This window comes from Pinus tabuliformis, chromosome 4_1 (genome assembly GCF_031772625.1).
Source record: "Pinus tabuliformis cultivar Carrire ecotype Pingquan chromosome 4_1, CPIR1, whole genome shotgun sequence".
Lineage (NCBI taxonomy): Eukaryota > Viridiplantae > Streptophyta > Pinopsida > Pinales > Pinaceae > Pinus > Pinus tabuliformis.
The window spans coordinates 253,784,167-253,811,316 of record NC_142303.1 but is presented as its reverse complement, the minus strand read 5'-3'; the positions used below and the strand labels follow the sequence as shown (position 1 = coordinate 253,811,316).

The window sequence follows — 27,150 nt, the reverse complement described above, 5'->3', positions numbered from 1 at the left end:
TGCTCTCCCGTCGTCGAACCTGCAATCAACATTTCAATTTAACTTTGTGTTTCCTTAGCTTTGGTGTATTGGTAGGGTTAGGTTTAATGTAGTTTCATTTTATGATTTTCCTTTGGTTTCGATTTATTTCGACTCTCCCCCCCTTTTTTTTATAAATCCAAAACATTAACAAGCAAATAATTTTACTTTTTCTTTTTATTTACTTTTTTTTATGATTTTGGTTTTGATTAATTATTAAAAAAAAAAATCTAAAAAATTATAAATATCTAAAAAGCCTAAAAAGTTTATGCGGCTAGGGTATAAATCGAAATTAATTTTCATACTTAAAGATTTTTTTTTAAAATTTTTATGTGGCCTTTGGCCCATTAAAAAATTTAAAAAATTATTAAGCGAGTTCGATATGTTTTGGTCACTTTTAAAATTGAAAATCTTTTATTGATCATTTACTGCATTTAGTCTTGCTTAGCGTATTGAAAAATTCACCTAAGGAATAATTAAGTTGTCAAATTTAAAATTTCTTCTTGGTGTCTTTTTGTGCTAAGGCTAAGATTTGAAAGAAAACTTTTGTGGTATTAGCATTTCCTTTTCACTATAGTTAAATGTGCTTAAATTTTTATATCTAAAGATTAACTATTGGAAAGTGGTGAATTTCCTAGATTTGGGTCACTAAGCATAATCATTTAAATTTTAGGATCTAAACTGGTTAGCATTTAAATTTCGTGGTTGTTTTGAAGTATTTGGATCTCTAGAAATTTAATTGCTAGAACATTGTGCATCTGTTGAATATCTTGCATCTATCTATAGTTATTGCTTGGATTATTTAATGCTCATTACATGCTAGACATTTTGCAAATATTTTCAAGCGATTGTTAAAGATTTTTATTGTGGAATTACAAATAGATTTCATTTTCCTAAGCAACAGTAGCTAATCAATTACTTGGTTTTCATTTTACCTAGCAAGATCATTAACTCCATAAGGCACTGGTATTAATCATTTAAAATCTAAATCAAATCTCAAGTCTTGCTGAATCTTAATGAAGTATTTGATTGCCTCGTTGTGTCTCCCGAACCGGTTGATTCCCAACTAGTTTTTCTTTATCCCAATTTTCCAAAGGGTCTACCCCCCTTAGCCTGTTGTAGGGAGACAACTTAAATGGAGAGATTGGGGATCAGGGTGACAGTCCCCAATCTGAGCACTGTTGCGGTGCCTAGACATTCTGTGCGACAACAAGAAGTATCAACATTAAATGCATCAATATAAAATTCCAAAAGAGACTTATCAGGAGGCTTATAATCTTGAGGTAAATCTCTTACAATTCCATTAAACCTTTTATTAAACTCTTCCACAGTCTCATTTACATTCTTCTTTATGGTGCTAATAGCTCTAAGCAAATGCCTTTCTTCTCTCTTGTCTCGATATTTTTCCTTAAAGACATTAAGAATCGATTGCAGTGAATCAAACGAATTTTCAGGCTTTTCAGTGAACCATCCCAAAGCATCCTCTTCCAAAGTAAGAACAAAGAGGCTCATCTTCACATCTTCATGATTATAGTTAGCACCTCTGGCGTATTTACGCATCCAAGAGGTAAAAGCATTGAGATGAGCCTTAACACTAATTGCATTATTGCCTTGGAAAGAAGGCAACTTGTCAATACCATTATTTGGGAGATCATGTGGATAACCTTGAATGTTAGCAAAATTACAGGGGGCGAACAAGTCCATGACATCTTGTTCAACAGGGTTGTGAAAAAGAAAATGGATTTCAGAGAGAGATTCTTGTCTGAGATAAACAAGAAGTTTACTAGAAGTGAGTTTGTTTAATTGAACTCTGAAGGCCTTTTCAAGATTTGGAGTAGGATTAACTAGGCTACCTAGATGCCTTCTAGTATATGCTCTTGTAAAAGGTGGAATAAGTGGAGTCGCCACTCAATCAAAAATATAACTCTAGAAACCCCAAATTCTAGAACCGAAAGTTAGTCAAAAACCACGAACAAAAAAACACTATCTTGGCAATAGCGCCAAAAATTGTTGTCACCTAAAGTGTACACCTAAGGCATAACGCTCAAAGTAGGGGCTGTCACTTTGATCCCTACTCACTCTGTTTAGACTCTCTCCTAGCTAAGTTAAGGGGGGTAGTCCCTAAGGATGATAAATGAAGGAAAACTTGTTGAAGAAAGAAGTCTAGGAGATCTAAGGGCAAGGCAATTTCTATTAGTGTATCTTGTTTATGATTAGAGCAAGTGTGAATATTTATGAGCAATGTGATTTAAAATGGATTCAGTTAGGATCAATGAGGCATATATAAGATAAATACAATAGACCAATGCCTTAACAATGCTCAATGAGAATTAAGAAACTTGCAAATAAATATCTCAAGTCACAATAATAACGATGCTCAAGAATAGAAAAAGTTAGACAGATGAAATGCAAAACTAAACTAGGTGTGATGCTAGATCTTGGTTATTTTATTTATATGCCTAGTCTAAGTGAAGCCTTCTCCTCAATTATTTTGAAGCTAGTCACAAACAAAGATGTAGAGAGAATTGCTGGAAAAGGAGGGCTAAGGCCTCATTAACAATACCTCCCAAGGAGTTCTCACCAACCAAGTGCCTTTGTTCGTACAAGGGATTGCCTGCAAGAGAACTACAAGGTCACCTGTGTTAACAGTGAATGGTCGTCTACCTTCTCAAATTGAATGGTGGAGAAGGTTGTCCCATCTTTCTTTCAACCAAGCTTATGCTCGCAGGTAAATCTTAACAAATGCAAAGCTAGGCTAGAATGATGATGCAAATGTTTTCAAAATTAGATTGCTTCAATGAGATACAATTATGTTAGGATGCTTCAATGTGAATGATATCAAACCAATTGTGATCAAGATTGCCAAATATCACTTTTCAACACAAGATTACAAAACACCAATAACAATTAGTGAAGCACTTTAAGATCACTCAATGAAGAAATAGAGACAATGATATCAAATGAATTAGTTGTGTTTATTAGAATCTCTTTCACTTAGGTGATGTAGCAATTAGAACAAGTAAAATTTCACAATGATATAAGCACAATGAGATTGCTAACAATGATTTTGATGAAACAAGAACTAAATCTAACCATGCAATGCAATAAGAAAACAACAAAATGAGATGGTTAGTATATAACTAGAAAAAGAGGCTATCCTTAACACTTTGATGAGATCACAAGAGAACAACCAATGCAATTACCAATCCACTGTGCTTCTAGCTAACAAAATCCACAAGAATGCTCAAGTTAATGAGTTCCATAGATAGAAGAAAAGCACCAGATCTTAAAAGACCTTATTGTCAAGAGGTATTAGTCCACTGTCAACCAAGATTAGTCACCAAGAATGTCACAGTTATGCAAGAGTAAGAGCTATGATACTTATTAAATTTCTTGTGATTAATGTGTCACAAAGTGTAATTGTTTAAGGCTTTTTATTATTAAAATGTGATTACCCTCTAATTGCAATGCTTTAGATTTGAGTGAATTATAAGGTCTGCAATAGGCTCACGGTGGAGGAGGTCAAGGCTTCAAGGCCTTGCGGCCTTCCGTCAATGATTGATATATCAATGCAAGTGTCCAAATGACAATGTTTTGGCTTCAAACTGGCAATGCAACCCCTCCAAAGAGCAACACTAACACTGAAATCACAAACATTAGCTATGGCCAAGATCTCTGCAAAACAATCGTTAGATAAGTCCTGGATGTTTAACACAAAGGGCTCTTGAGCTTTTTGTCTTGGAAGTTGGCTGGTCCAACCGAAGACTTCCCCTCATGCCCAATATATGAATATTGATGAGATCTCTACACACTTAAGATCAAGTTATTAGATCAATAGAGGCTAGATCACACAATAAACCCTCAAAATCTAGAGATACTTGCTAGATTAATCAAATTTAATGTGCTACCCTAAACCAAGTGACTGATGCAAGATACTTGTGCAAATAGTTAATCCAACCATTGGTTAATGAAATAATAACTTATTGAAATATTATTCAGTAGAGCATTAAAAGCACGATCCAAAAACCATTACCACAAGAGCCAGAAGAGGAACACCATCACGAATAAACCCCCAAAGACTTTTGCTTTATTATTCCAAAAAAAAAAATTACAACCAGCAAAGCTTCACTCGGAGTTTAGTCAGGATTTTCTAATGAGTACATGGTACAAATGAGGAGAAAATAACTTCCTTATATAGAAAATAAGAGCATCAAACCCCTCCAAGTGGAAATAACGGCTAGTTCCCTTGATCCATGGCTTGATTCTTGTCAAATTAATTTGATCCCTTGATAATTGGTGGATAGATCTCCAAAAAAAAATTGATTTCCTTGATTGTTGGGCTGGATGGACCAAGAATTGACTTTTGGGTGGTTTTGGACCACTGGAGAATCTTCAAAAATAGAATTATCGTAATTCTCGCATTCAAACAACCACCTTGACCCAAAAATTCGATTTTTTTGAGAAAATATTCCTTTTGGCCCAACTTATTTTTCGATTGTGACTTTTTGCCTTGGAAATGAGTCCTTTCTAATTTTTGACTTTGAAAAGGACCTCAATAATTTCTTGATAATTTTTCCACTTGGAGAGAATTTATTTTTTTCTCTCATTTTAATTTTTTGACAATTTTCCAGTTTAATTATTTTGACAATTTTTACTGGAAAACAAAATAAATGACTCAAGAAGGGATTACACATATTTTCCACCTTCAAAGTGGGTCAAAAAAATATTTTGGCAATAATGTCTAATTATGAGTAATCATCCACCAAAAATATTCCTAGACAACACTTTTTTACATCAAGATATTACATAGACATCGCATTAGAAGGGTGTTAAAATTGGCAACTAGGGCCAAACTCCATGTGGGTCATCTTATTAATGGAAGCTGATATTTTTCTTGGATCCCTCTCATCGAGAGGTGTAGGATTGATCTAAAGCTCATCTGATTCCGATAAGTATTCATGGAGATATGAATTTATTTGTGTTATGGGACAATTCGTCAAGGTTGGCCAGGAACCAAAATAACCCCACTTGTGCTCAACGTTTTAGTATAAATAGAGGTGGCCTTCAAGTCATTTCAACACACTTGGGATCTCTTTCTCTCTACTTGTCTTTGGGTTTTAGTAGGAGGAGAGATCCTAAGGGATAACACTGCCCTAATGCAGAGGGCAGAAGCCGGAACTGCCAAGAATAGCTGAATTGCTGGAATTACTGGAACTGCCGGAACTGTCGGGAAAAGACGGAACTGCTGGAATTGCCGGGAAAAGCCGGCATTACTGGAACTGCCGGGAACTACTGGAACTGTTGGGAAAAGCTGGAACTCCCGGAACTGCCGAGAATAGCCGGAATTGCTGGAACTTCCGGGAACAGCCGGAACTGCCAGAACTGCCGGGAACAGCCGGAATTGCTGGAACTGCCGGGAACTGCCAGAACAGCGGGCAGAAGCCGGAATTGCTGGGAAAAGTCGGAACTGTCGGGAAAAGCCGGAACTGCCGAGAATAGTCGGAATTGCCGGAACTGCCGAAACTGCTGGAACAACCTGAGCATCTGTCTTCGAAGGAGAGCATCATGCAAGGGACAACTAACTACCATTGGGACAATTGTATGGTACTTAGCATCAAATACACCAAGCATGCAATGTTACAACTAGCATGCAACAACAAGCATGCAAGGGACAACAAGCATGCTAGGGACAACAAGCAAGCAAGATGCAGCCAACACATAGGTCAGTATGGCAACATGATGCAACAATGGCACATAATGCAGTACAGTGATGGGTACAATCATGATTAATGAAGCATGATGAGATGCAGCATAGTGATGATGGGTGTAGCATGGTGTAGCACGATGAAGTGCAACATGATGACGAAATGCAGCACAACAATAGGTAAAGGAGTCACCTTGGAGAATTAGTTGAAGCAGCATGTCTTCAACTGATCTCATGTATCATCTTCTTAGAGATGATCTATGCTCTTATCTAGATAAGTCAAAGTGTTGACTTCCGTTGTAAACGTTCTATTTCTCTCTCTCTGCTGAACTATTGGAGAACATATAAGAAGAATTGATCAAGGGTTTCCCCACATTGGGGTTTGTCCTTGGCTAGCGCCACATCCTGTGTCCTCTTGTCTTGACTTGTCTTCTGCGATTTATGTTTATGTTCTATTTGCAGTTTACTTTAATGCTGATGTGATTGCTAATCTGCAAAAGATATTGAGCTAACTGTGAAAATTGAAATAAATTGCTCTAAGCATAAAACATACCTAAAATTAACAAAGGGGAATTTTACAATCAAAACATGACCTCTAGACTTAACCAAATTCGGCGACACAAGATAGAGGATCTAGTATGATAAAAATACATAGACTCGATAACACTATGACTCACCTAAGACCTTACCATCGAGCCCCACTCTAGCTTTGGGGTATATGTGGGAGAAAAACTCTGCCACTTATTTGGGTTCGAAAACGTGAATAATTGGCAGAGGGTAAAAATCTCCCTAGAGTGAAACTCTTTAGCAAGGAATCTTAGGCTACCTAGATGTTTTTACATGGCTTCATAGATATACTAAGATCATTTTTACAACAATGGCCCACAAAGCTGCAAAACTTGGATTACAACTTTTGACAAACATGTTGAAAGATGATGATGATATCTGGATGTCTTACTGCTTGAACATGATGGAATGATTTGAAAAATTGTGTACTGCTATAGGTTAGTTGACACAGAGTGGTCAACAGGTAGCTCATCGAATCCCTTATCTATCTATTCAACACAAGGCCAAACATTTGTTTCACGGTCAACAATCTCAACCAGTTCACGGTGGAACCAAATAGGGTACATTGGATAATAGCGAGACATGTTCTTAAATATCTACTAGGTACTATTGAGTATGGTTTGAGATATGCTCGAGGTGATGGTGTCAGTTTGATGGGTTATACAGATTCAGATTGGGTAGGCAGTTTAGTGGATCGGGAAAGAACCTCAGTGTGATGCTTCAGTATTGGATCAAGGGTTGTCTCTTGGTGCAGCAAGAAGCAAAATTCCATGGCACTGAGTTTTGTAGAGGCAGAATACATGGCAAGGAGCATCGCCACATGTGAAGTTATTTGGCTTCGAAAGCTGCTAGTGGGATTGTTTGGTGAGCAGTTGGATTTGACCAATATCTATTGTGATAATCAGAGTTGCATCGAGCTCTCTGAAAATCCAATGTTCCATGATAGGTTGAAACATATCAACATCAGATACAACTGCATTAGAGATTGTGTACAACATGGATCAGTTCAACTAAAGTATGTTCCCATAGATCAGCAGGTTGCAAATATTCTCATGAAGGCCTTGGGTAAGGCAAAGTTTGTCTACTTCAAGGATAAGTTGGGAGTAATGGAGAACACCTTCCTTGCTAAGAGGGAGTGTTAGTTTTTGGTAGCTTGAACAAGTGTTCTAGCCTCTATTGGTGTCTATGGGGCTAAGGAACATAAGAGGAAAATTATCTCCAAGACCCAAAAAAAGTTTCTAAGGAAAATGCCTTAATTAGATTAATTAGCCAATTATTAAATATTTTCCTTAGTGTAACTTAGGAAATCCAGTTAATCAAATAAGATTAATTGAGTTAAATCAATTTTGCTTTAGAGACTTCCAGAAAAGTCTTGAGAAAGGGTTAAGATGATCTTAGTCATCGATTATGATTAGATCATGGCTATTGATTGCTCAACGAGAGATTATAAGAGCAAATCGATGGGGCTTTTAGAGACACATATGGTAGTTCGAATTACCCTATTGCAGTGAAAGCAAGGGCTTAGTTTGAGCAAGGAAGACACCGACAAAAGGGATTCAACAAAGAAGATTGGGGAGAGAATTTTTGGAGAAATTCTCCACAGATATTCAAGCATTCCAAGAGAAGGAATGGGGCTGAATTATTTTGCAAGAGAAAGGTTGATTCCACTAGTGTGCATTGCCAGTTTACCCAGTGCAAGTTGTAGAGGCTATAGTTCAATATCCAGTGTCGGAGATAGATATCAGAGGAGGTGCAAGTGGCTTCATAGTGTTCCTGGAGGCAGCGTATTTGTTGGAACGAATTTCCAGAGACTAAGAGAATTACCGAAGTAGGTTGTGCGCATTTTCCATTTGCCAGTGCGAGTTGTGGGAGGAAGTATGAGTAGCCTAGGAGAGGTCGAATTGTTTTTGCAGGAGGAAACTTTGTATTTCTAGTTCGATTTTGCCAATGGGAGTGGAGAAAAATATTTGTTAGAGATTTGCCAGTGAGAGGCAAGTAGATTGTAATTCTCAATTTTTGTTGAAGATTAATAATAAAACCCTCATCTGCAGAGTTGGTTTTCCCTTCAGGGTTTTTCCAGGGACAAGTTGCCTAAAAATGTCGGTGTTCATTATTTTGTGTGTGTGCATTATTTCTCAGTTCCTGTTATTATTTGTGAAAATTGCAGTAGTGATTTATTCGTTATTTGCCGTGATCAATTTCTGAAGACAAATAATCTGCATAAGATAGAAGAATAAATTTCGGTAAGTACAATTAAGGAGATTTCACACATAATACATACATTGCAATATCATGGAAGGATCCTTAGGTTCTTTATCAAGGTCTAGAATTTTCTTAACTTGACCTTTTTGAGGTTCAAGTTTTGCGAGCTCCAAGTTAGGGACAGACACATTAACTTCAATCAACACACTTCATGTTCCATTTGTTGGGGATGGATTCATGTATCTAGTAAAAAGTTCTCTATAAGTGATATCGATAGCTCAGTTCCTAGTTCATTCCATTCATATTATTATACCAATCTTTGTTTTACCAAGGACTTGTCTTGCAAAAACTTCTATGAAGTTGGTGGAAGCTCAACTACATTGTTAATTTTACTAGCCTTGTATTTATAATGCCAAATATTTTATGATAAATGTATCTTTCCTTGTATATTTTCTTGACTACCTATGCTTGTAGTGTACTCTTGTTAATACTACCCTCGTAGCAATCTTAATTTGTTCATAGTCGTTATTCCTCAAGACACATACTAGTTAGAACGACAACCTTTATAAGACTAGTTAAATTATATATGGTAATAGAGGCAACACTTAATGGAAAGTTGAAAGAAAGAAAGGCTACTAATTATGATGCTATCAAACACATAGAAACTAAATATTACTTATGTTGATCATAAATGTAAGAACGTCATAAGCTTGTACTGTTGTAAGAGAAGAAAGCTAGACATTGATTTTTATTTATATGAATTATTTTATGCTTGTAGGATTTATCAAATTTTTGGAGCCATATTATTTGATACTTGTAACAAAACGGAGGCGAATTGGAGTTATATGTGGCCATGACATTTATGGAGTCACTGGAAGTAAGATAATTATGGTTCCACATCCTTCTGTACGAACAAATTTGGCACGTTCTAAAGATGAACAAAGGTATATTGGTACTCTCTTTTTTCTACATGATATGCAACAGTAATTTGAAATGCAAGTTTAACCTGTCATGCTCTTATTTCATATCTTGATTTATATAAAATATGCCATTCAAACTCTTTTCTTGGATAAACTGTTATAACATACTTTTTATTGGTTGAGTTAGAGAAAAATGTTTTGATTCTAAATTAAAAAAGTAAAATGGGCATATTTAAGTTGTTATAAATGGATGGGTGAGGACCTGCACCCAAGCATAATGATGACTGGCCTCTTCTTGCTTTTTGGGTGGCATGTTCTAAAGATGAACAAAAGTATATTGGTACTCTCTTTTTTCTACATGATATGCAACGGTAATTTGAAATGAAAGTTTAAACTGTCATGCTCTTCTTTCATGTCTTGATTTATATTAAATATGCCATTCAAACTCTTTTCTTGGATAAACTGTTATAACATACTTTGTATTGGTTGAGTTTGAGAAAAAAAATGATTCTAAATTTAAAAAGTAAAATGGCCATATTTAAGTTGTCTCTTTTTTCTACATGATATGCAACAGTAATTTGAAATGAAAGTTTAAACTGTCATGCTCTTCTTTCATGTCTTGATTTATATTAAATATGCCATTCAAACTCTTTTCTTGGATAAACTGTTATAACATACTTTGTATTGGTTGAGTTTGAGAAAAAAAATTGATTCTAAATTTAAAAAGTAAAATGGGCATATTTAAGTTGTTATAAATGGATGGGTGAGGACCTGTACCCAAGCAAATGATGACTGGCTTCTTCTTGCTTTTTGGGTGGCCTCAAAGTCGTAGCTCACAGAGGGGACTTTGCTATTTGATTGATGATGACGTTATTTTGGTATTCCCCACCAATGGGTATTAAAAATATTTTAATGGCTTCTTGGGATTTATGTCACTTAGCTAATTTTGATATAACTGTCCAGGTTTGTGATTGTCTGCTCTGAGATATTTTCATTGTTTGTTGGTTTGAAGGACATCCTAACATATGTGTGAAGAATTAGTGTTGGCTATGGTATTTTTCAGTGTGAAATGTTGAAGTCAAAGTTCTGAAAATGATAAAATGACATGCCTTTTGTTTTTTGAAAAATACATTTATATTAACAGAGAAATATTTACAAAACTGACTGTAAAATCTGCAGGGTATATACAATAATCATGCTTCTTTGATAGAGGATATGCTCCTCTTTCTTGCCAAAGTTGATGTGAAAGTTTGACTTGTCATGCCCCACTTTCTTGACAAAGTTGATGTGAAAGTTTGACTTGTCGTACCCCTCTTTCTTTTCATGATTATATCAAATATAATATTTGAACTCTATTCTTGAATAAATTGATATAACATATTTTGTATCAGGAAATTCTAAATTAAGATAGCACAGTGGGCATATTTAAGTTGCAATGAATAGATGGATGAGGACCTGGTCCAAGCATGTTGATGGCATGCCTCCTCTCGCTTTTTGTTGTCCTTTGGATTCTAGCTTCTAAGTGGGCCTTTATTGCATTACATCTTGTTGTTTGGATTCCTCCAGTTTAATTTTATTGTGGTTTTCTTTACATTAGATTTGTAATCTTACTTTTTGTTAATCGTTTGTAACAGATACAAGAAGCTGCTATCTACTGTGGATCTTACCAAGGACTTCTTTTTCAGCTACACATATCGTGTTATGTCAAGCCTGCAAAAGAATCTGTCTAATGATGAGACAGGGCAAGTACTTTATGACACAATGTTTGTTTGGAATGATGGTTTGACACAAGGCATCCGTAAGTGCCTTAACAACACACTTTGGACAGTGGCGTTGGTTTATGGATTCTTTAAGCAGGTAATATATGCTAGGAGTATTGTAAGAAATCACCATCAATTCTTTCTACTTTTTATATGAAGGTAGCTGCGGTGTTGTATGCTGCAACGTGGGTATATGCCTTTCATCCCATTGTATTACCTTATATTTTTATGATCAATTTAATGTTTTCTAGTTTTCAACAACATAATAAGATGTCATAACCTTGGATTTCATGAATAAATTGAGCAAACATATATGGACAATCAACACATTTTCGACATGCCCATAAACTAGAACAACATTGCAAAGCCTTAATTATTAGGGCTTTAAATACAACTTGAGGACCAATGCTTAATGAAATTCTAGTAGCAAGTGCCCTAAAACAAGAAAAGGCATTTGAAAGTTGATGAAATACAATTTTAGTTCAACTCTTATGCATGAAGTCATAGGGTTCACCACATTTTTCATAAAAAGATAAAAATCTAGATTCTTAGAAGATAAGAAAAATTTAGAATTGTCATGTTTTTGGTCCCAATTGAAGGCTTTGATTACATGTTCAGTGTGGGATTCCCTAAATAGGTTTTGGTTTTTAATAATGAGTGCTCTCAATGTGAGATTATTAAAAAAAATTAAGTACTTAGTTGTAATGATTTTCAATTATGGACAATAAGGTACTTAAACAATAAATAACCAATCTCAACCACAAGAGGAAGTGATCAAACTTAAACGGTGCCAGAAAATGTTGCTAGTAAAACAAATAGATAATTGCTCAAGACAAGATCAATGCTACTTAATACAATTAGTAATCTTCGAGTTTATAACCAATGAATCACCAATATGCCAATTAGATACACAAGAGAGAAATTTAGATTCCTTATGGATGCAATTACATCGTCTATCACAACTTTGATTAAACTTGACTTATGTGCTTCAAGAGTTAACTTAGACTACAAATCCACAAGAACTATAAAAAATGGGCAATGTATCTAATGACAATAGCGATGAGAAACAAGATCTATAATATCGCTTAGAGCAATTAACCAACGAATTTAATTAGAGTACTTAAATAAAAAAAATGCAAGATGCCAATAACTCTTTTGACCAAATTTCAAGTCCAAATCACTTCAACCATCAGTGATTATGAATTATAAAAGTTCCTTAGCCAATTTTAGAGACTTATGAGTGATTTATCAACACTGCAACCTTGTTTTCAGAGGTCTGCAATTTTATATCAGCAGTAAAAAATGATGCAAAATGTCAAAGATAAGCTAGAAAATTAATGCATTAAACCTTCCAACGATTTCTGGATGATTATAAGACTGCTTAGAAGTTATAGATCAGACTTTTAGTGCTCATATCAGACCGCAAAATAACATATATCAAACTTGAAATAATTCAGAAAATCAGTGATTCAGTCCTTTATAAACCAGCAAGGTGCCCAATTATTCAGGTCAAATATGCTCCAACAATTAGCTAATCAAGTTGAGTGATTATTAGATGATCTTTGGTTAATCTTAGTGAATTTTATAGAGTTATGTGACTGCATAAAATGGCTGTAGCGAAACAGAGAAGAAAATTAGGGGAAGAGAGACAAACTAAGAGGCATAAATGCCTAGTTGAGGGTTAGAAAAGGCTTTAAGATGGCTTCCACTTCCTGGAACCACAATGTTAGCAAGAAAATCATTGCAAACACAAAGTGTTAGAGATGAAAAACAATGTAGAACCTAAGTTACCGGATCCGGCCCTCTGGGGTACAGGATCCATGGATCTGATCCGGATTCAGATCCGGATCCGCCTAAATACGTCCAAGAACTGGCATGTGGCATATTAATGTTCGTTAGAAATGGATGTTGAAATCTGGAAACGGATCCCGTGTCACTTTTCTGGATTTCTAAGTTTTTTGCCATGCTGTTTTTACTTTGTAGACATTCGTGGTGTCTGCGGGAATCACATTTGGGTCTCATGGGTCTCATATAGACGTAGAGTAGATAGTTCCACAGTTTTTTATTTTCTTCCTTGACACCACAGAGAGCGAACGAACAGCAGACAAAAAAACTGACCGAGCTTTCACCACGCTGCAAAATCCGTCCAAAATTACAAACTTTCATCGATCGGTTGATGGAAACGATGCAGAAAAGCCAAGTTTCGGAGAGAAGTCAGTCCAACATGAAATGGCTCTTGACTTAAAACTCGAAAGACGGCTAGTGGCGTCAAGATTTGAATGGAGGGAAGCCAGGGGGAAGTCGCGACGTTGGCAGTGATTTTCGAACAAAATGTAATCAAAATAGACCTAGATTTAGTTTTGACTTATAGATTGGGATTTTAACATATATTTTTTTTCTAATTTTTATTAATTAATTTAAAATTTAAAACGATATATAAAATTTATACAAATTTCAAATATATATATATAATTTTAAATTTAGTTTTGTCTTAATAAACTTAAAATATAGGTATGTATTTTTTAAATTATATTGCTTTTTATTTTTAATTTTGTTTTGACTTATAGATTGGAATTTGAACATATATTTTTTATTTTAAAATATATATATATATTTTTTTTCAAATTTTTATTAATTAATTTAAAATTTAAAATAATATATAAAATTTATACAAATTTATATATATATATATATAATTTTAAATTTAGTTTTGTCTTAATAATCTTAAAATATAGGTGTCTGGGCGTAAACTAATGATGGTGTTTTATGAATGCAAACTTAAAAAACAACAATTTGTTAATTTTAAGAGATAATTAAAGATGGACTTGAATATATGGTAAAAGCACAAAATGAATGAAAATGATTTAGCTTTAATATATATAAAAATGTATCAATATATAATTTTATTTACAAAAATTGAGTGTAACTATGAGAAATTTGATTTTACTTATAGTATTTGTTTTCACATGGAAATATAATGCATATAGATTATATTCCCATCGATGCTAACTTTGAGTACATGAGCAAAGGAATTTTGCTACAAAACTTTTAGAATTGTAGAGAATACCTCAATCACATTTTTCAAATTTATAATTTCAACTTTATATATTTTATAAAATTATGATAGCCATTATATCTTTGAAATTGCTTGGACTTCTATGAGTAAAAGGTTCTTAAAGTTATCAAACAATTTGTAGGTCTCACTCTATACTAGTGCATAATATAATTTTTTTAAATGATTAAGACCAAAAAAAGGTTATAGAGAAGTAATTGAGGTATGCATTTTAACATTTTGATATGTCAAGTCAAAAATATATTAAGAAGTATATATTTTGTGTCTATTATTAATTTTATTATATTTTTTTTAATATTATTATATTTTTGTACTTGCCGTATCCGGATCCTGGATTTTCAAAAAACTAGCGAATCCGGATCCGGATTCGGATCCATATCCGTATCCATATCCTAATCTTGGTAACTTAGTGTAGAACCTTACCATAAGCCTGCAACCACAAGATGTCATATTTTGATGCCAAAACCCCAGAATCAAGCCAAAAATGCCCAACGATGGAAGGGAAAGGTCTAACAAGGCCTACAGCTAGGGAGAAAAAGGCCACCAAGGCCTATGATAAGGGAGGAAGAGCCCTAGAAGGGCAGCCTGTAGCCTAATTAGGCTTGTGGCTAGGAGGGAAAGGCCCCTAGGGCCTACAACCAAGCCCTACAGGGCTGCCGTTAAGAGAAAAATCCCTAAAAGGGTTGCGACTAGGGCTAGGAAAAGGGTCGAGGGCATTGGGAGGCATCTGAAGGCTGTGGCCAAGGAGAAAAGGGGAGGCCGAAGCCTTTTTAGGCTCGCGACTAGACAGGAGAAGGGGGTCAAGGCCCTGGAAGGGCCTCTAAGGGCTGTGGCTAGCTCAAGGGAAAAGGAGGTCGAGGGCCTAAAAAGCTCTCTGGGGCTCATGACTAGGGATAAAAAGGTTGGATGGCTAGGCCTTAGGGCCTAAAAAATTTTGAAACCCTGCAATCAAAAATTTCTCCACAAATTTGCTGCAAAAAAGGTGGACGACTTCTTCTTCGAGCTGGACATTGAGCTTTGAGGCTAGATCTTGCCTTTATAGGCCTAGATCTGCCTCAAAACCCCAACAAAATTTCCTTGATCAATTTGAAGCTCACCCGCACAAATGAATAGAAGAATACCAAACCCCAAATATATATACAAAATATAAAAGCCAAAAAAATAATAAAACCCCAAGTGCTGCAAAACAAATGGGCTAGAAATAATTTACAAGTATACAATATTTACAAATTTAAATTTTTTTGGAGAAATAACAGTTGATGAATAAATTTTGAAAAATAAATATTGGCCAAAACCCTCTTGCAAAATCAAATACCATAAAGAAATCTCAGAGCCCAAACATAGTCAGCTCTTCCCCACAGTTTGTGAACTTGGAGCCCAAGGGCTAACATACTTGTAAATCTCTATAATATTCTCAAATGAAATTGTTAGATCATATAGTGAATCAGATCACCTAAGATAACATATACCAATAGAATGTTCTTATCATCGACAAATAAAATAACAATTATTTAGTAGTATTCAACACTATATAGGATCACACATAGCTAGCTAACACATACCATAGATTAGCGGAAAAAGGAAAAAAAAACATGAACTAAACCCCATCGTCTTTCTATTGTGATACAAAATGTTCCCAGCAGAGCAACAACTCAATACCAACGTTCAAGAATTTCATCATCCAAAGATATTCAATAGAAGCAAAATTGACTTTTTATATAGAAAAACCCCTCCAAGTGGAAAATAACGGCTAGTTGGCTTGATACTCGTCAAAATAATTTCAACCATTGAAAATAACTTGATCATTTTTTAATCTTCACAATCAAATTTTTTATTTTGAGGAAAAATTCGAATTTTTCTTAAAATCTATGTTTAATTAATCCAAAAATTAATATTTTGGATTAATTTCTTCAAAAATTTGACTTTGGCTTAACCACCAAGGTCCAAGGGCTCAATTTTTTTTAAAATATCCATTTTTCCCTTGGTGGGGGACCTCCACAAATTGACTTTCCTTTGACCCACGAATTTTTTATTATTTTCCACGTGGAGAGAAATTAATTTCTCTATAATTATTTCCGACTCAAAATTAATTAATTTTTTGGCTTAGGATTTTTATTTAATTTAGCCAGAAAAATTAATTAATTGACACTAAAGGGGGCTAATTATTTTCCCACCTTCAAATATTTTAGCTATGGTGTCTAAATATGAAGGACCATGCACCAAAATATTTTTTACATCAAATTATTACAATATCAACCCTTGAAAGGGGAAAACACATTTAGATTCAGACCCTCAATAATTTACCCAATTCTGCACTCAATATGGTCTAGTATAGACCAAGTGTGTTTGTAATAAAATAATTTAGCCAAATGTGCTTAAATTATTCTCGAACACGCTTTCACAAAGATCCGATATAACAATATGACTCACCTAAGACCTTGTCAAGAGATTCCAGCCTAGCTTTGGGGTTTAAGCTGGAAGAAAAACTCTGTCGATTATCCGTGTTTAGAAACACACATAATTCGGTGAGGTTAAAAACTTCCTAGGATGAAATCCATTGCCAAAATCAGAGGTTTACCTAGGTTTAGTTACATATTTAAATGGTCATACTAGCATCATTTACAATATAACTTGCAGACATTGGGTTTACAATGATACAATAGTGTTGGCTGATGACTTTGAACTTTGAAAAAGTTTCTTCATATCTTTGCACTTTGCTTCCTTGGGATCATTGACAATGTGTGGTCAACAGCGTCAAAGATTAACCCCCCTAGTAAGGTGAGAGAACAAAATTACGGTCAAGGTCTTTCAATCTTCCAAATCAGCCCATCATCCAATATTAAATGCCCAAAACAAATGAGTGCCCAATTGCAAAGTGATTAAAGTACCTTTTGAATAGCAGCCCACCTTCGTCCAAGTCCGAATGCTGAACAAGTGAGAAGAACATGGCTAATGCAGGTGGTGGATGCACATGGCATATCATCGTCTAATGGTGGCTAGCAGGGACTGTTGGTTGTTTCACTGACTGGTTGGTTGTCAAATGTAAGAGAATAATTTCCTCCTATGGGGTTATACATTTTGGTGGGTAACAGGCATCACAAATCAGATTGATCTCTTTGTCACTTTGGTTTAAAGAATGGTCTCCCATTTTCTCTTCTTTCTCTTTTGTCTCAAGTGTGCAATTGCTGGTGTTTCTTCTTTGCCACAACTAGATTCTTGTGTGCTTGTGATCAAAATCTAACATTCCCTACCTTTCAGATTTACAGTCTTTGTTCTGTTTAGTTTTAATTTTTGGTATACTTTTGTTTACATTTAGGATCAATTAGGTAGGCTAGGCATATATATGTACTTAATGTTCGCATGAAAGTGAATCTTTCTATGTTTTTCTTGCAGGCTAAACTTGCAATTTCTGGGAGGCATTTTATTTTGACATTAATTGCCAGGCGCTCAAGATACTATGCTGGAACTAGGTAAGATAACATGTTGCATCTTAGTATATGAAATTTGAAATAAAAAGGCAATTAATTCGGCGTGGTGGCATATGAAGTTTTATGAACAGCAGTAAATATTGCATATTAGTGGCCAGTGTATTTTATATTTGTTATTTAAAATGTCAGTCAGCATTTTTTACAACAGTTTTATTTGATTGTTGAACAGGTATTTGAAACGGGGAGTTAATGATAAAGGCAGAGTAGCAAATGATGTTGAAACAGAACAAATTGTTTTTGAAGATATCTCTGGAGGATATATCCGACAGATAAGCTCTGTTGTACAACACCGAGGCTCAATACCCCTTTATTGGTCTCAGGAAATTACAGGCGTAAATTTAAAGCCTGATATTACATGTATGTTATTATAATGAACAGCTGAGTAAGGTTCCAGATTTCTTTCTGCAGAGACATACTAACTAGTAACACCTTTTGTGGGATCTTCTATCAGTGCATAGAAAAGATCCAACCTATCAGGCAACAAGACTCCATTTTGAAAATCTTGTAAAGAGATATGGAAATCCGATAATTATTTTGAATCTTATCAAGGTAGGGGCTTTCATAACTAGAAACTTAATAATTTTTCCAAGTAATAAAGATGTGGCTGCTGCTCTAATTATGTTAAAGCACTACATAGTTATCTTTGGTTATAAATAGGCAAAGTAATTTTTCTGTGAATAATATCTTAGTATCTAGAAATAACTGGCTGGATTCAGCAATTACATTTTATTGTTGTTGCTAGGGTCCTTATCTGTGACTTGAATTTTTTTATTTGTGCCCATATTAAAGTATTTTATATTTTAAAATATTTAGCAGGCATTTGAGAAGAAACCCCGAGAAACCGTTCTTTCTGAGGAGTTTGCCAATGCAATTGAGGTTATTAACAGAGATCTACCTGAAGAAAGTCAGCTCAAGTTTATACCCTGGGATCTTCATAAATTCTCCAGAAGGTTTGTGCTTGACTGTAGCAAGGAGTTATATAATAGTGTAAATGTTATGGGAATGAATAGATTTGCTTGTGTTATTTATGGAGAGAAGTCACACATCCTTTTTAAAGGCATTTTTGCTTTTTGTTAACTGCATGCCTTTGCCATTGCAGCAACGCAGCAAATATTTTACAACTCTTATCAGATGTAGCTGCTGGAGCATTGGATCTCACTGGATTCTTCCATAGCAAGATAACACCTGATCTGAAAATGGAAAAAGGAACGTCAAAGAACAACTTGGACAATAGGCTGAAGATGAATATGGGCATGTAAGCCTGCCTGTATAACTGTGAATACTAGATATTGAATGTTGTATGCTACATTGACATTCAATCTTTTTTACCTCCTATATCTCTTCAGTTGTCTTTCTTGTTAGCTGTTCAGTATAGAAATTAAGGCAGTTTACCAGTAAAGTTATACATAATATCAATATGTTTGACTACTATTATTTATCTGACTTAATCATAAGATTTGCATTTTCTCTTTATTAATGTATTTCATTTTGCAGAATAGATGATGTGGAAGAGATCTGTCCATCAGTGGTCTGTGATTTTTCAAATAACCTTATTGAATATGGGCTCCAAAATTCATGCACAAATGATTCAAACACATGCGATAGTGGTGATGCTTTTACTGCAAATAACGTGAAAGAGCTAGGAAATAAGCCCTTATATCAAAGAGGAATTTTACGTACAAACTGCATTGACTGTTTAGACCGTACAAATGTTGCCCAATATGCATATGGATTGGTTGCAATGGGCCGACAGCTGAATGCTTTGGGCTTGATAGATGTGCCAGAAATTGATTTGGATAGTAGCTTAGCTGAAGCTCTAATGGGATTGTATGAGACAATGGGTGATACACTTGCTTTACAGTACGGTGGTTCTGCTGCTCATAATAAGGTTGGTTTCCTATATCATAAGGAACTTTACTTTAGCCACGAAGAGGTTGCAACTTATATTTTCCATCCTTTTCTTCACTGCTCATGGATTGCTTTGTGTTTACAATGGTCCATAAGGTTGGTCCAGTTCCATCAATAATTCAATAGAATGTTTCTGATTTTATGCTTCTTATCGATTGTGATTTTTTGTTTCTATTATGTTTGTAGAGTTTCCACACCCATATTGAAATTGTCCTTTTAGATTGTTTTGGTATTTTCTGTTTATTGATGTAGATTGCCTATATACTCCTTTGTATATGCAAAACATATACATCCTCCCCTAATAGGAGCAAAGTTCGTTATCACACAAATATTTGGAATATGAGTATGCATCATAGGATAGAAAATATTTATATAAAATGTTTGAGTACAAAGTGATATGATATGTTAATATAAATGAGGGTCCCGTTTATGTTCCAAGGCGGGAGTGCCCTTTCATGAAGAGTCGTGTCGTTTAGAAAAGACATGACCTTTCATAATTATTAATTATCATTACTATTTATTGATATAGTTATGTTCATAAAATTGCCTTCTTTAGAAATGCTTTGCCACGAAAAGGCTTGATATCCTTTTCATTGTCTCGTAATCTATTTGCATCATTTTGAATTCTTGGAGTTGTCATCTTCGCTGATACAAGATGATATGAACTTGTAATTGTGGTACAAAATTGTTGCACTATGAAATGATCTAACCATCCCAAATCAATCTTCTATGGAAATTTTCACTTATAGGCTTCCAAAGATGAATTGTTATCATTACACTTAATTGTACTAACATTGATATTCTTCAGAACGTAAATCAGTGGTTTCTGTGTTGAGTGATATGGATTTGTTGATTGGATGAGATGTCTACTCTTATGATTTGGTTGTTGATAATAAGTTCTTGTGTCTTGATTTTCTTTTAACGTACTTGTAGTATTTTCTTAACTATTTTTGGCATGTGATCTTCTTTTCGTACTGATGTTTATGGTTTGATTACTGGGTCTTTTCTTTGAATTTCTGTCGTTTGAACTGCAACACCCAAATATGTCTTCATTTTAATTGGATTGGGATCTTTCTGAATTGTAATATTATCTAGATCAGTGTTTGTTCCCTTTTCTTCAACTTGGATTTTTGAAGATTTTGATGCTTTTCTTGTGATAAGTTCTTCTAATTCATTCTCCAATGATTTCTTATCAATTAAGTTTCTTAGTTTGGGTAAGTGTATTTTGATTATGGATTTTTAGACTTGAAAGTTCTTTGTTCTCTGGACTTTCCACTTTATCATTAGTGTCTCTATTCTCATCTTTTAAACTTTTGATATGTTCTAATTATGTTTGATTAAGATTTGTTAAGAGCATATTTTCTTCTTCTTTCTTTGACAGAATCTCAGTGAGTTTCTTCTCGAGACCTTGCTTTTCCTATTCTAATTTTTGCTTCATAGCCTTGGACTTCTTGAACTCTGCAAGTAATTTCCAGCCGTGATCTTTTAAGCAAGAAATTCCATTGTCCTTTTTTGTTGATTCTCCATAAAACATATCCTCGAGCTCTTTGTGTTTTTGTTGTGATAACTTCTTGCTTTTTTGAAGCTTTGCGAATTCATTTTCTCATTTTTTTGATTGTATTTGCGTATTATCTTGATATTCTTCCATAATGAATAATTTCCCACAAATTGGACAACATCATTTGCAATTTTAAAGAATCAACCAATACTAAAATGTCATTTCACAAAAAGGACATTTAGTTTAAAATGTTGACTTGTATATGGAATTTATCTTTCACGCTTTCTTGGCTTCTTTTAACTCCTTAAATATTCACTTTATATATATATATATATATATGTGTGTGTGTGTGTGTGTGTGTGTGTGTGTGTGTGTGTGAGTTTTTGATGGATTTTGTAGCAACTAACAATTGTTTTAATCTCAAATGATGCTAAGAGGCTAAGGAACATGAGATCTCCAAAAGCCAACAAATGTTTCTTGGGATAAGCTTGGGAAACACCTTAATTAAATTTTTTTGCCATAATTAAAATATTCCTAAGTATAACTTAGGAAAAGTGGTGAATTAAACTGAATTAATTAAGGTAATTCGATTTTTCTCTAGAGACTCCTATTGATGGAGTCAAAGTGATCTAAGTCATTGATCAAGATTAGATCTTGGCCGTTGGTTGCCCAACATAAAATTATAAGAGCAAGTCGAGGGCTTGGAGAAGGGGCATTGATTTACAGTTGAACAGTTTGACTACCTAGTTTGCAGTATTTAGCAAGGGCGTTGTTGAACCTAGGGAAGAGCATTAGAGAGAGGGAGTAGCAATGAGAATTTCCGAAGGAATTCTTAGAAGGTTTTCTAGTGGTCCAGGTTCTTGATAGGAGGCCGAATTATCCAACAGAGGAAGCCACATTTTGCAGTGCGAATTGCCAGAAGGAGCATCAATTCAGTTGCTAGTGCTCGGATCTAGTACCGGGAGACAAATCGTTTTGTTTCTAGAGGTAGAGGGAGGTAGAATGACTCAACTGGAGGTGGTTCCAGGGAAGAACGAATTTATTGGAGGTTGCAATGCACATTTATGGGCAGAAGTGCAAGTGTCGGGAAGGAGTGTGAGTAGCCTAGAGACGCAAGATCGAGTTCCTAGTGATCGGTGTAGATGGTGGGGGCGCTGGCATATCATCATCATCAAGCTAATGTGTAGGGTTGGGCCGTTGGCCAAAGTAGGGAAAAGTTTTCTCCTATGGGGTTACCCATTTTGGAGGGTAACAAAGACTTGAGGTATATGATATGCTCATAAAGGTATCAACACCAAAGTCATAGTGCCACTGCACCTATTAGAGAAGCTGTTTTCCCTTCTTGCACCGAAAATGATTGAAGACTTGCACTTCCTCCATTATCTTAGTGGATTTTGCATGTTGGGTTCTTTTTTATTTTGAAAAATACTATTACAATGTAAAAATTTACATGATCGTTTAGAAAAGAAGACATAAAATGGAAGTGTATATACAATGAATTCTCATTTCCTCTTCTTGTAAGCAACTAGGGAAAAAATAAACTTAGAGTAAGCTAAAGCAGTGAGTTTGTTGGCATCCTTAATCAAGAGGGAGCCTTTGGCAGACAATTGTATACATACCTCTTCTCCCCAAGAACAACAAAAAGAATGGATTAAATTGACCTCATTGTAGAAGATATATTTGTCTAGTTTGTTAAAGAGTTGTGATCCAAAGATAGTGCTAAATACTTGATAAGTGGAACGACACCTAAGATCTCGAGTCAACAAGAAGAGATACATGTCAATGAAGTTGTCTTTGAAGTAGCATAAAATGATAATCCTACACCAACTTCTAGCATGATCTAACAAAATGTTGGAATTTCTAATTCTAACCCGTCAAAAATTCTTCCTACACTATCTAGTTTATTTCACCTACTTGTTTAATTACTTAACAAGTTATTTAACCATATAAATACTGAAAATAAACACAAGTACAGTCTCAACATCTACAGATCATCAACTGAAAGAAAACAAGCACACAAGTGAGACTGTTATTTTTGGACAAATGTCTTCAGAAAAACCTAATGCGGGAAAACCGGTGCAACTATTCTAAGGGTTATATTATTATGCAACCTTTCTGAGTACAGTTGGGTGCCTAATCGGCTCACCCAAAAGAGAAAAATACACGGCAACAATACCTCTATATCCGGAAATAGGTATTCAAAAAACTTGTCCCACGAAACCCTCTCTGACATAAATGAAGCTTAGCGCTGGCCCTTTAGGGCTCTGCGTCAGCCTCCTGTTGACCTGCGTCAGTCCCAGGACCCTTTGCGTCAGCCCTCTGAGGCATTGCGTAGCCTTTGGGACCCTCTGCGTCACTCCAACAGCCTCTGCGTGGATGACGCAATCCCTCTGGCCTCCAAGTTGACTCTGCTGGGCTCTACGTAGCTTGGATTGGTTGCTGTTCTCGCTCTCTCTGCTTCTGTGCTAGTCTCTCAGTAGTGCCTTTGCCTCTTTGTCCAGTACTCACTGCCCCTCGTTGCTGATCACTGATTCACTTTTGCTTAGCAACCCCGCTCTAGCAAAATGAATGACTGATCACTCTGGTGTGTCTTCCAATTGACCCTCAAGCCTCCTCTTATACTTTTCTTGTTGGTCCTTCAACGGCCGAGATTAAATCTCTAATCAATGGCTAAGATTAGATTTGGCTTGATTCATGATTTTGGAACCTTCTAACCCAGTTTTACATTAATACCCATTAATATTTTATTTTTCCTAAGTTTAGACTTAGGAACTCCATTAAAAATATTAATTATTTTAATATCTCCCAAACTGGGTACAATCTGTCCAAACCATTTCTAGGTCTTGGAGATCTCATGTGCTTTAGCCTCTCCACCAATTTTTATGGCTAGAGCACATCCGATGCTACTCGAAATCAACACTCCCTCTTAGTGAGGTTTGTGCTCTAGTAATACTCCTCACTAAGCATCACATTGATTATTCGACATTGGTACCTATGCTGATGCTAGGCCTTCTTGCCCAACATCCTCTCCACTGTTGCATCCTGTATTGCTGCCCATGGCCTTGCCACTGCCATTGCTGCATCCATACGACAGCTCCCTCTGCATCCATGCTACTGCTGGTCCATGCTCCCAACACTACATCTGCACTGCATCCCCCTCTCATCATGTTGCATCGTGCTACTGCACTGCAACTCAGTTATTGAGAAGTAAGTAATTGATCCACCCAACTACTGACATCCCTGTCAGGATAGAAACACTCCTGATGTTGAAGCTCCCTCTATCGCTAACAACTGCTCCCTCTACTGACCTCTACGCTGCTGCAACAACTCCCTACATCTTGCACCGTTGCACACCTCTCTATGCCATCGTCGCACTTCCTGGAGACTCCTGCACTGTAGCACTCTTGCCGCTTCATCCACATCTGTCTCTACCGACATCCGCCAATCCTGCTACTCCTCTTCGGGGAGGTTGGGTACCTCAAGGATCTTGCCCCTCATCGCCTGTAGTCCTCCTGACTACATCGCGATGTCTCCCCACTTGTTCTCAAGTGGCACATGAGCACTCATGGCACAATCGTCATCCTCAACTTCTTTCTCCGCCTTCACTAGCGCTGCCTTCGAGTCAGAAGCCTCTCCCTTACTCTTTTTCCTCAGACATTGGTTCATGCAGTGACCCAGTTCCCCACAATGGTTGCACTTGACCTTGGAAAGGTCCTTCTTCTTCCTCTTCTCCTGCTTTCCTGCAAATGCCAGAGCCGCATCCTCTTCCTTTTCCTTCTTGATCCTCACCCCTTTACTGCTACTCCCTGTGTTGGTCAGTTGTCTGATCTCTTCTTGACAAAGAGCCGCCCACAGTTCTTCCCAATCTAGAAGACTCACCCTACCCAGTATGCTCTGGACAAATGTCTCCCACTCCTCGGAGATTGCGTTAAGTGCGGTCCTCACCATCAACTCCTGATCCGACGTGGCCCCTATGGAAGTCAGTTGGTCACGGATCTCCTTCAACTGACCGAGGAAGAGATCTATCTGCTCTCCCTTCTGCATCTGGTATGACCTTAGCTGATTCTCCAGGAGCATCTTCCTCTGCACGGAAGTATGCTGGTACAATGTCTTCAAAGTGTCCCACATCTCCTTTGCCGTTTCCTTCTCGGCAATATGTTGGACCACATGATCCTTGACCCCATCAAGGATGATGCACTTTGCCTTAGCCATTGCCTCCTCGTACCTTTCATTAGCTACTGGGTCAACTGGGATAGCCATTACTCTCAAGGCGAAGCCCTTGATACGATGTCTGTCTAGAATGGACAAGATCTTGGCCTTCCAGACCACAAAGTTGGACGCTCCATCCAGCCTATCTTGATCCCTCAGCCCATTCACGGACATATCTCTACTCTTCTCTGTCGACTCCTCCGAGTCTCTCTACTTCCCGCCTGGAAGTTTTCGGTTCGACTCTTGCTAAGTCTCTCTACTTCCCGTTTGGAAGTTCTCGGTTTGACTCCTCCGAGTCTCTCTACTTCCTGTCTGGAAGTTCTCTTCTGGACTTCCTTTTAGTCACGATTTCCATCCTGAAAATCCTTCTGCCAACTGTCAAGTTGCCCCTCTCCAATCGTCTATTCAACTGCAACACTTATCTTGATCCCTTGGCTAGAAATCCACCTCGACAACAACTTCCTCTACCTTGGTCTTCCCTTGTTAGGTACTGTTCTGACCACAGTACCCCACCATCTTCGCTCCCGCAAACTGCCCATAGCTTCCTTCGCCCCAGCAACTGAAGGACTGAGCCTCTAGGCTCTGCCCAATCCCGGCTATAGCAAAAATAATTCCCTTAGCCATTGCATCAACCCTCCTGGTCTCTGTGTGAGCCTCTTTCTGCCATCCTCAGCCTCTGTGCTGGCCTCTTTCTGGCCCGAACTAATGACGTAGTCCCTCTACATCAACCCTTCCTCTGTTGCTTCTGCAAGGATCGGCTACTGTCACTCGGGACAGCTGATTCTGCTGCAAATGCTCTGCTTAGTTGATGCCTTCAGCTTTCTTGTGATCTGCAACCACGCTCCGATACCATGTTAGAATTTCGAATTCTAACCTGTTAGAAAATCTTCTTGCACTATCTGGTTTATTTCACCTACTTGTTTCATTACTTAACAAGTTATTTAACCATATAAATACTGAAAATAAACACAAGTACAGTCTCAACATCTACAAATCATCAACTGAAAGAAAACAAGCACACAAGTGACACTGTTATTTTTGGACAAATGTCCCCGGAAAAACCCAATGCAGGGAAAACCGGTGTAGCTATTTTGAGGTTTATATTATTATGCAACCTTTCTGAGTATAACTGGGTGCCTAACCGTCTCACCTGATAGAGGAAAATACTCGACAACAATAACTCTATATCCGGAAACAGGTATTCAAAAAACCTGTCCCACAAAACCCTCTCTGGCACAATTGAAGCTCAATGCTGGCCCTTCTAGCCTCTGCATCAGCCTCCTGCTGACCTGCATCAATCTCTTGCTGACTTGCGTCAGCGTCAGGACTCTTTGCGTCAGCCCCAGGACCCTCTGCGTCAGCCCTCTGAGGCACTGCGCAGCCTCTGGGACCCTCTACGTGACTCCAGCAGCCTTTGCGTGGATGACGCAGTCTCTCTGGCCTCTACGCTGACTCTGCTGGGCTCTACGTAGCTTGGACTAGTTGTTGCTCTCGCTCCCTTTGCTTCTGCGCTGGTCTCTCAGTACTGTCTTTGCCTCTTTGTCTAGTACTCACTGCCCCTCACTGCTGATCACTGATTCACTTTTGCTTAGCAACCCCGCTCTAGCAAAATGAATGACTGGTCACTCTGGTGTGTCTTCCAACTGACCCTCAAGCCTCCTCTTATACTTTTCTCGTTAGTCCTTCAACGACTGAGATTAAATCTCTAATCAACGGCTAAGATTAGATTTGGCTTGATCCATGCCTTTTGGAACCTTCTAACCCAGTTTTATATTGATACCCATTAATATTTTATTTTTCCTA

General features: G+C 36.7%; 1 protein-coding gene across 6 annotated transcripts in view; it reads left to right on the top strand.

The window, feature by feature from the left end:
• Positions 1 to 27,150, top strand: part of LOC149175229 (phosphoinositide phosphatase SAC2-like) — a 282,478-nt gene that overhangs the window by 152,078 nt on the left and 103,250 nt on the right. For 5 of the 6 annotated variants that reach the window (XM_089419554.1, XM_089419552.1, XM_089419551.1 and 2 more), the window contains 8 exons: positions 9,270 to 9,435; positions 11,046 to 11,268; positions 17,638 to 17,714; positions 17,902 to 18,089; positions 18,184 to 18,281; positions 18,546 to 18,682; positions 18,832 to 18,987; positions 19,227 to 19,620. In XM_089419554.1, coding sequence (XP_089275680.1) covers positions 9,270 to 9,435; positions 11,046 to 11,268; positions 17,638 to 17,714; positions 17,902 to 18,089; positions 18,184 to 18,281; positions 18,546 to 18,682; positions 18,832 to 18,987; positions 19,227 to 19,620 — 1,439 coding nt within the window. The remainder of the gene's footprint in view (positions 1 to 9,269; positions 9,436 to 11,045; positions 11,269 to 17,637; positions 17,715 to 17,901; positions 18,090 to 18,183; positions 18,282 to 18,545; positions 18,683 to 18,831; positions 18,988 to 19,226; positions 19,621 to 27,150) is intronic. The other variant, XM_089419553.1, reaches the window with a different exon arrangement.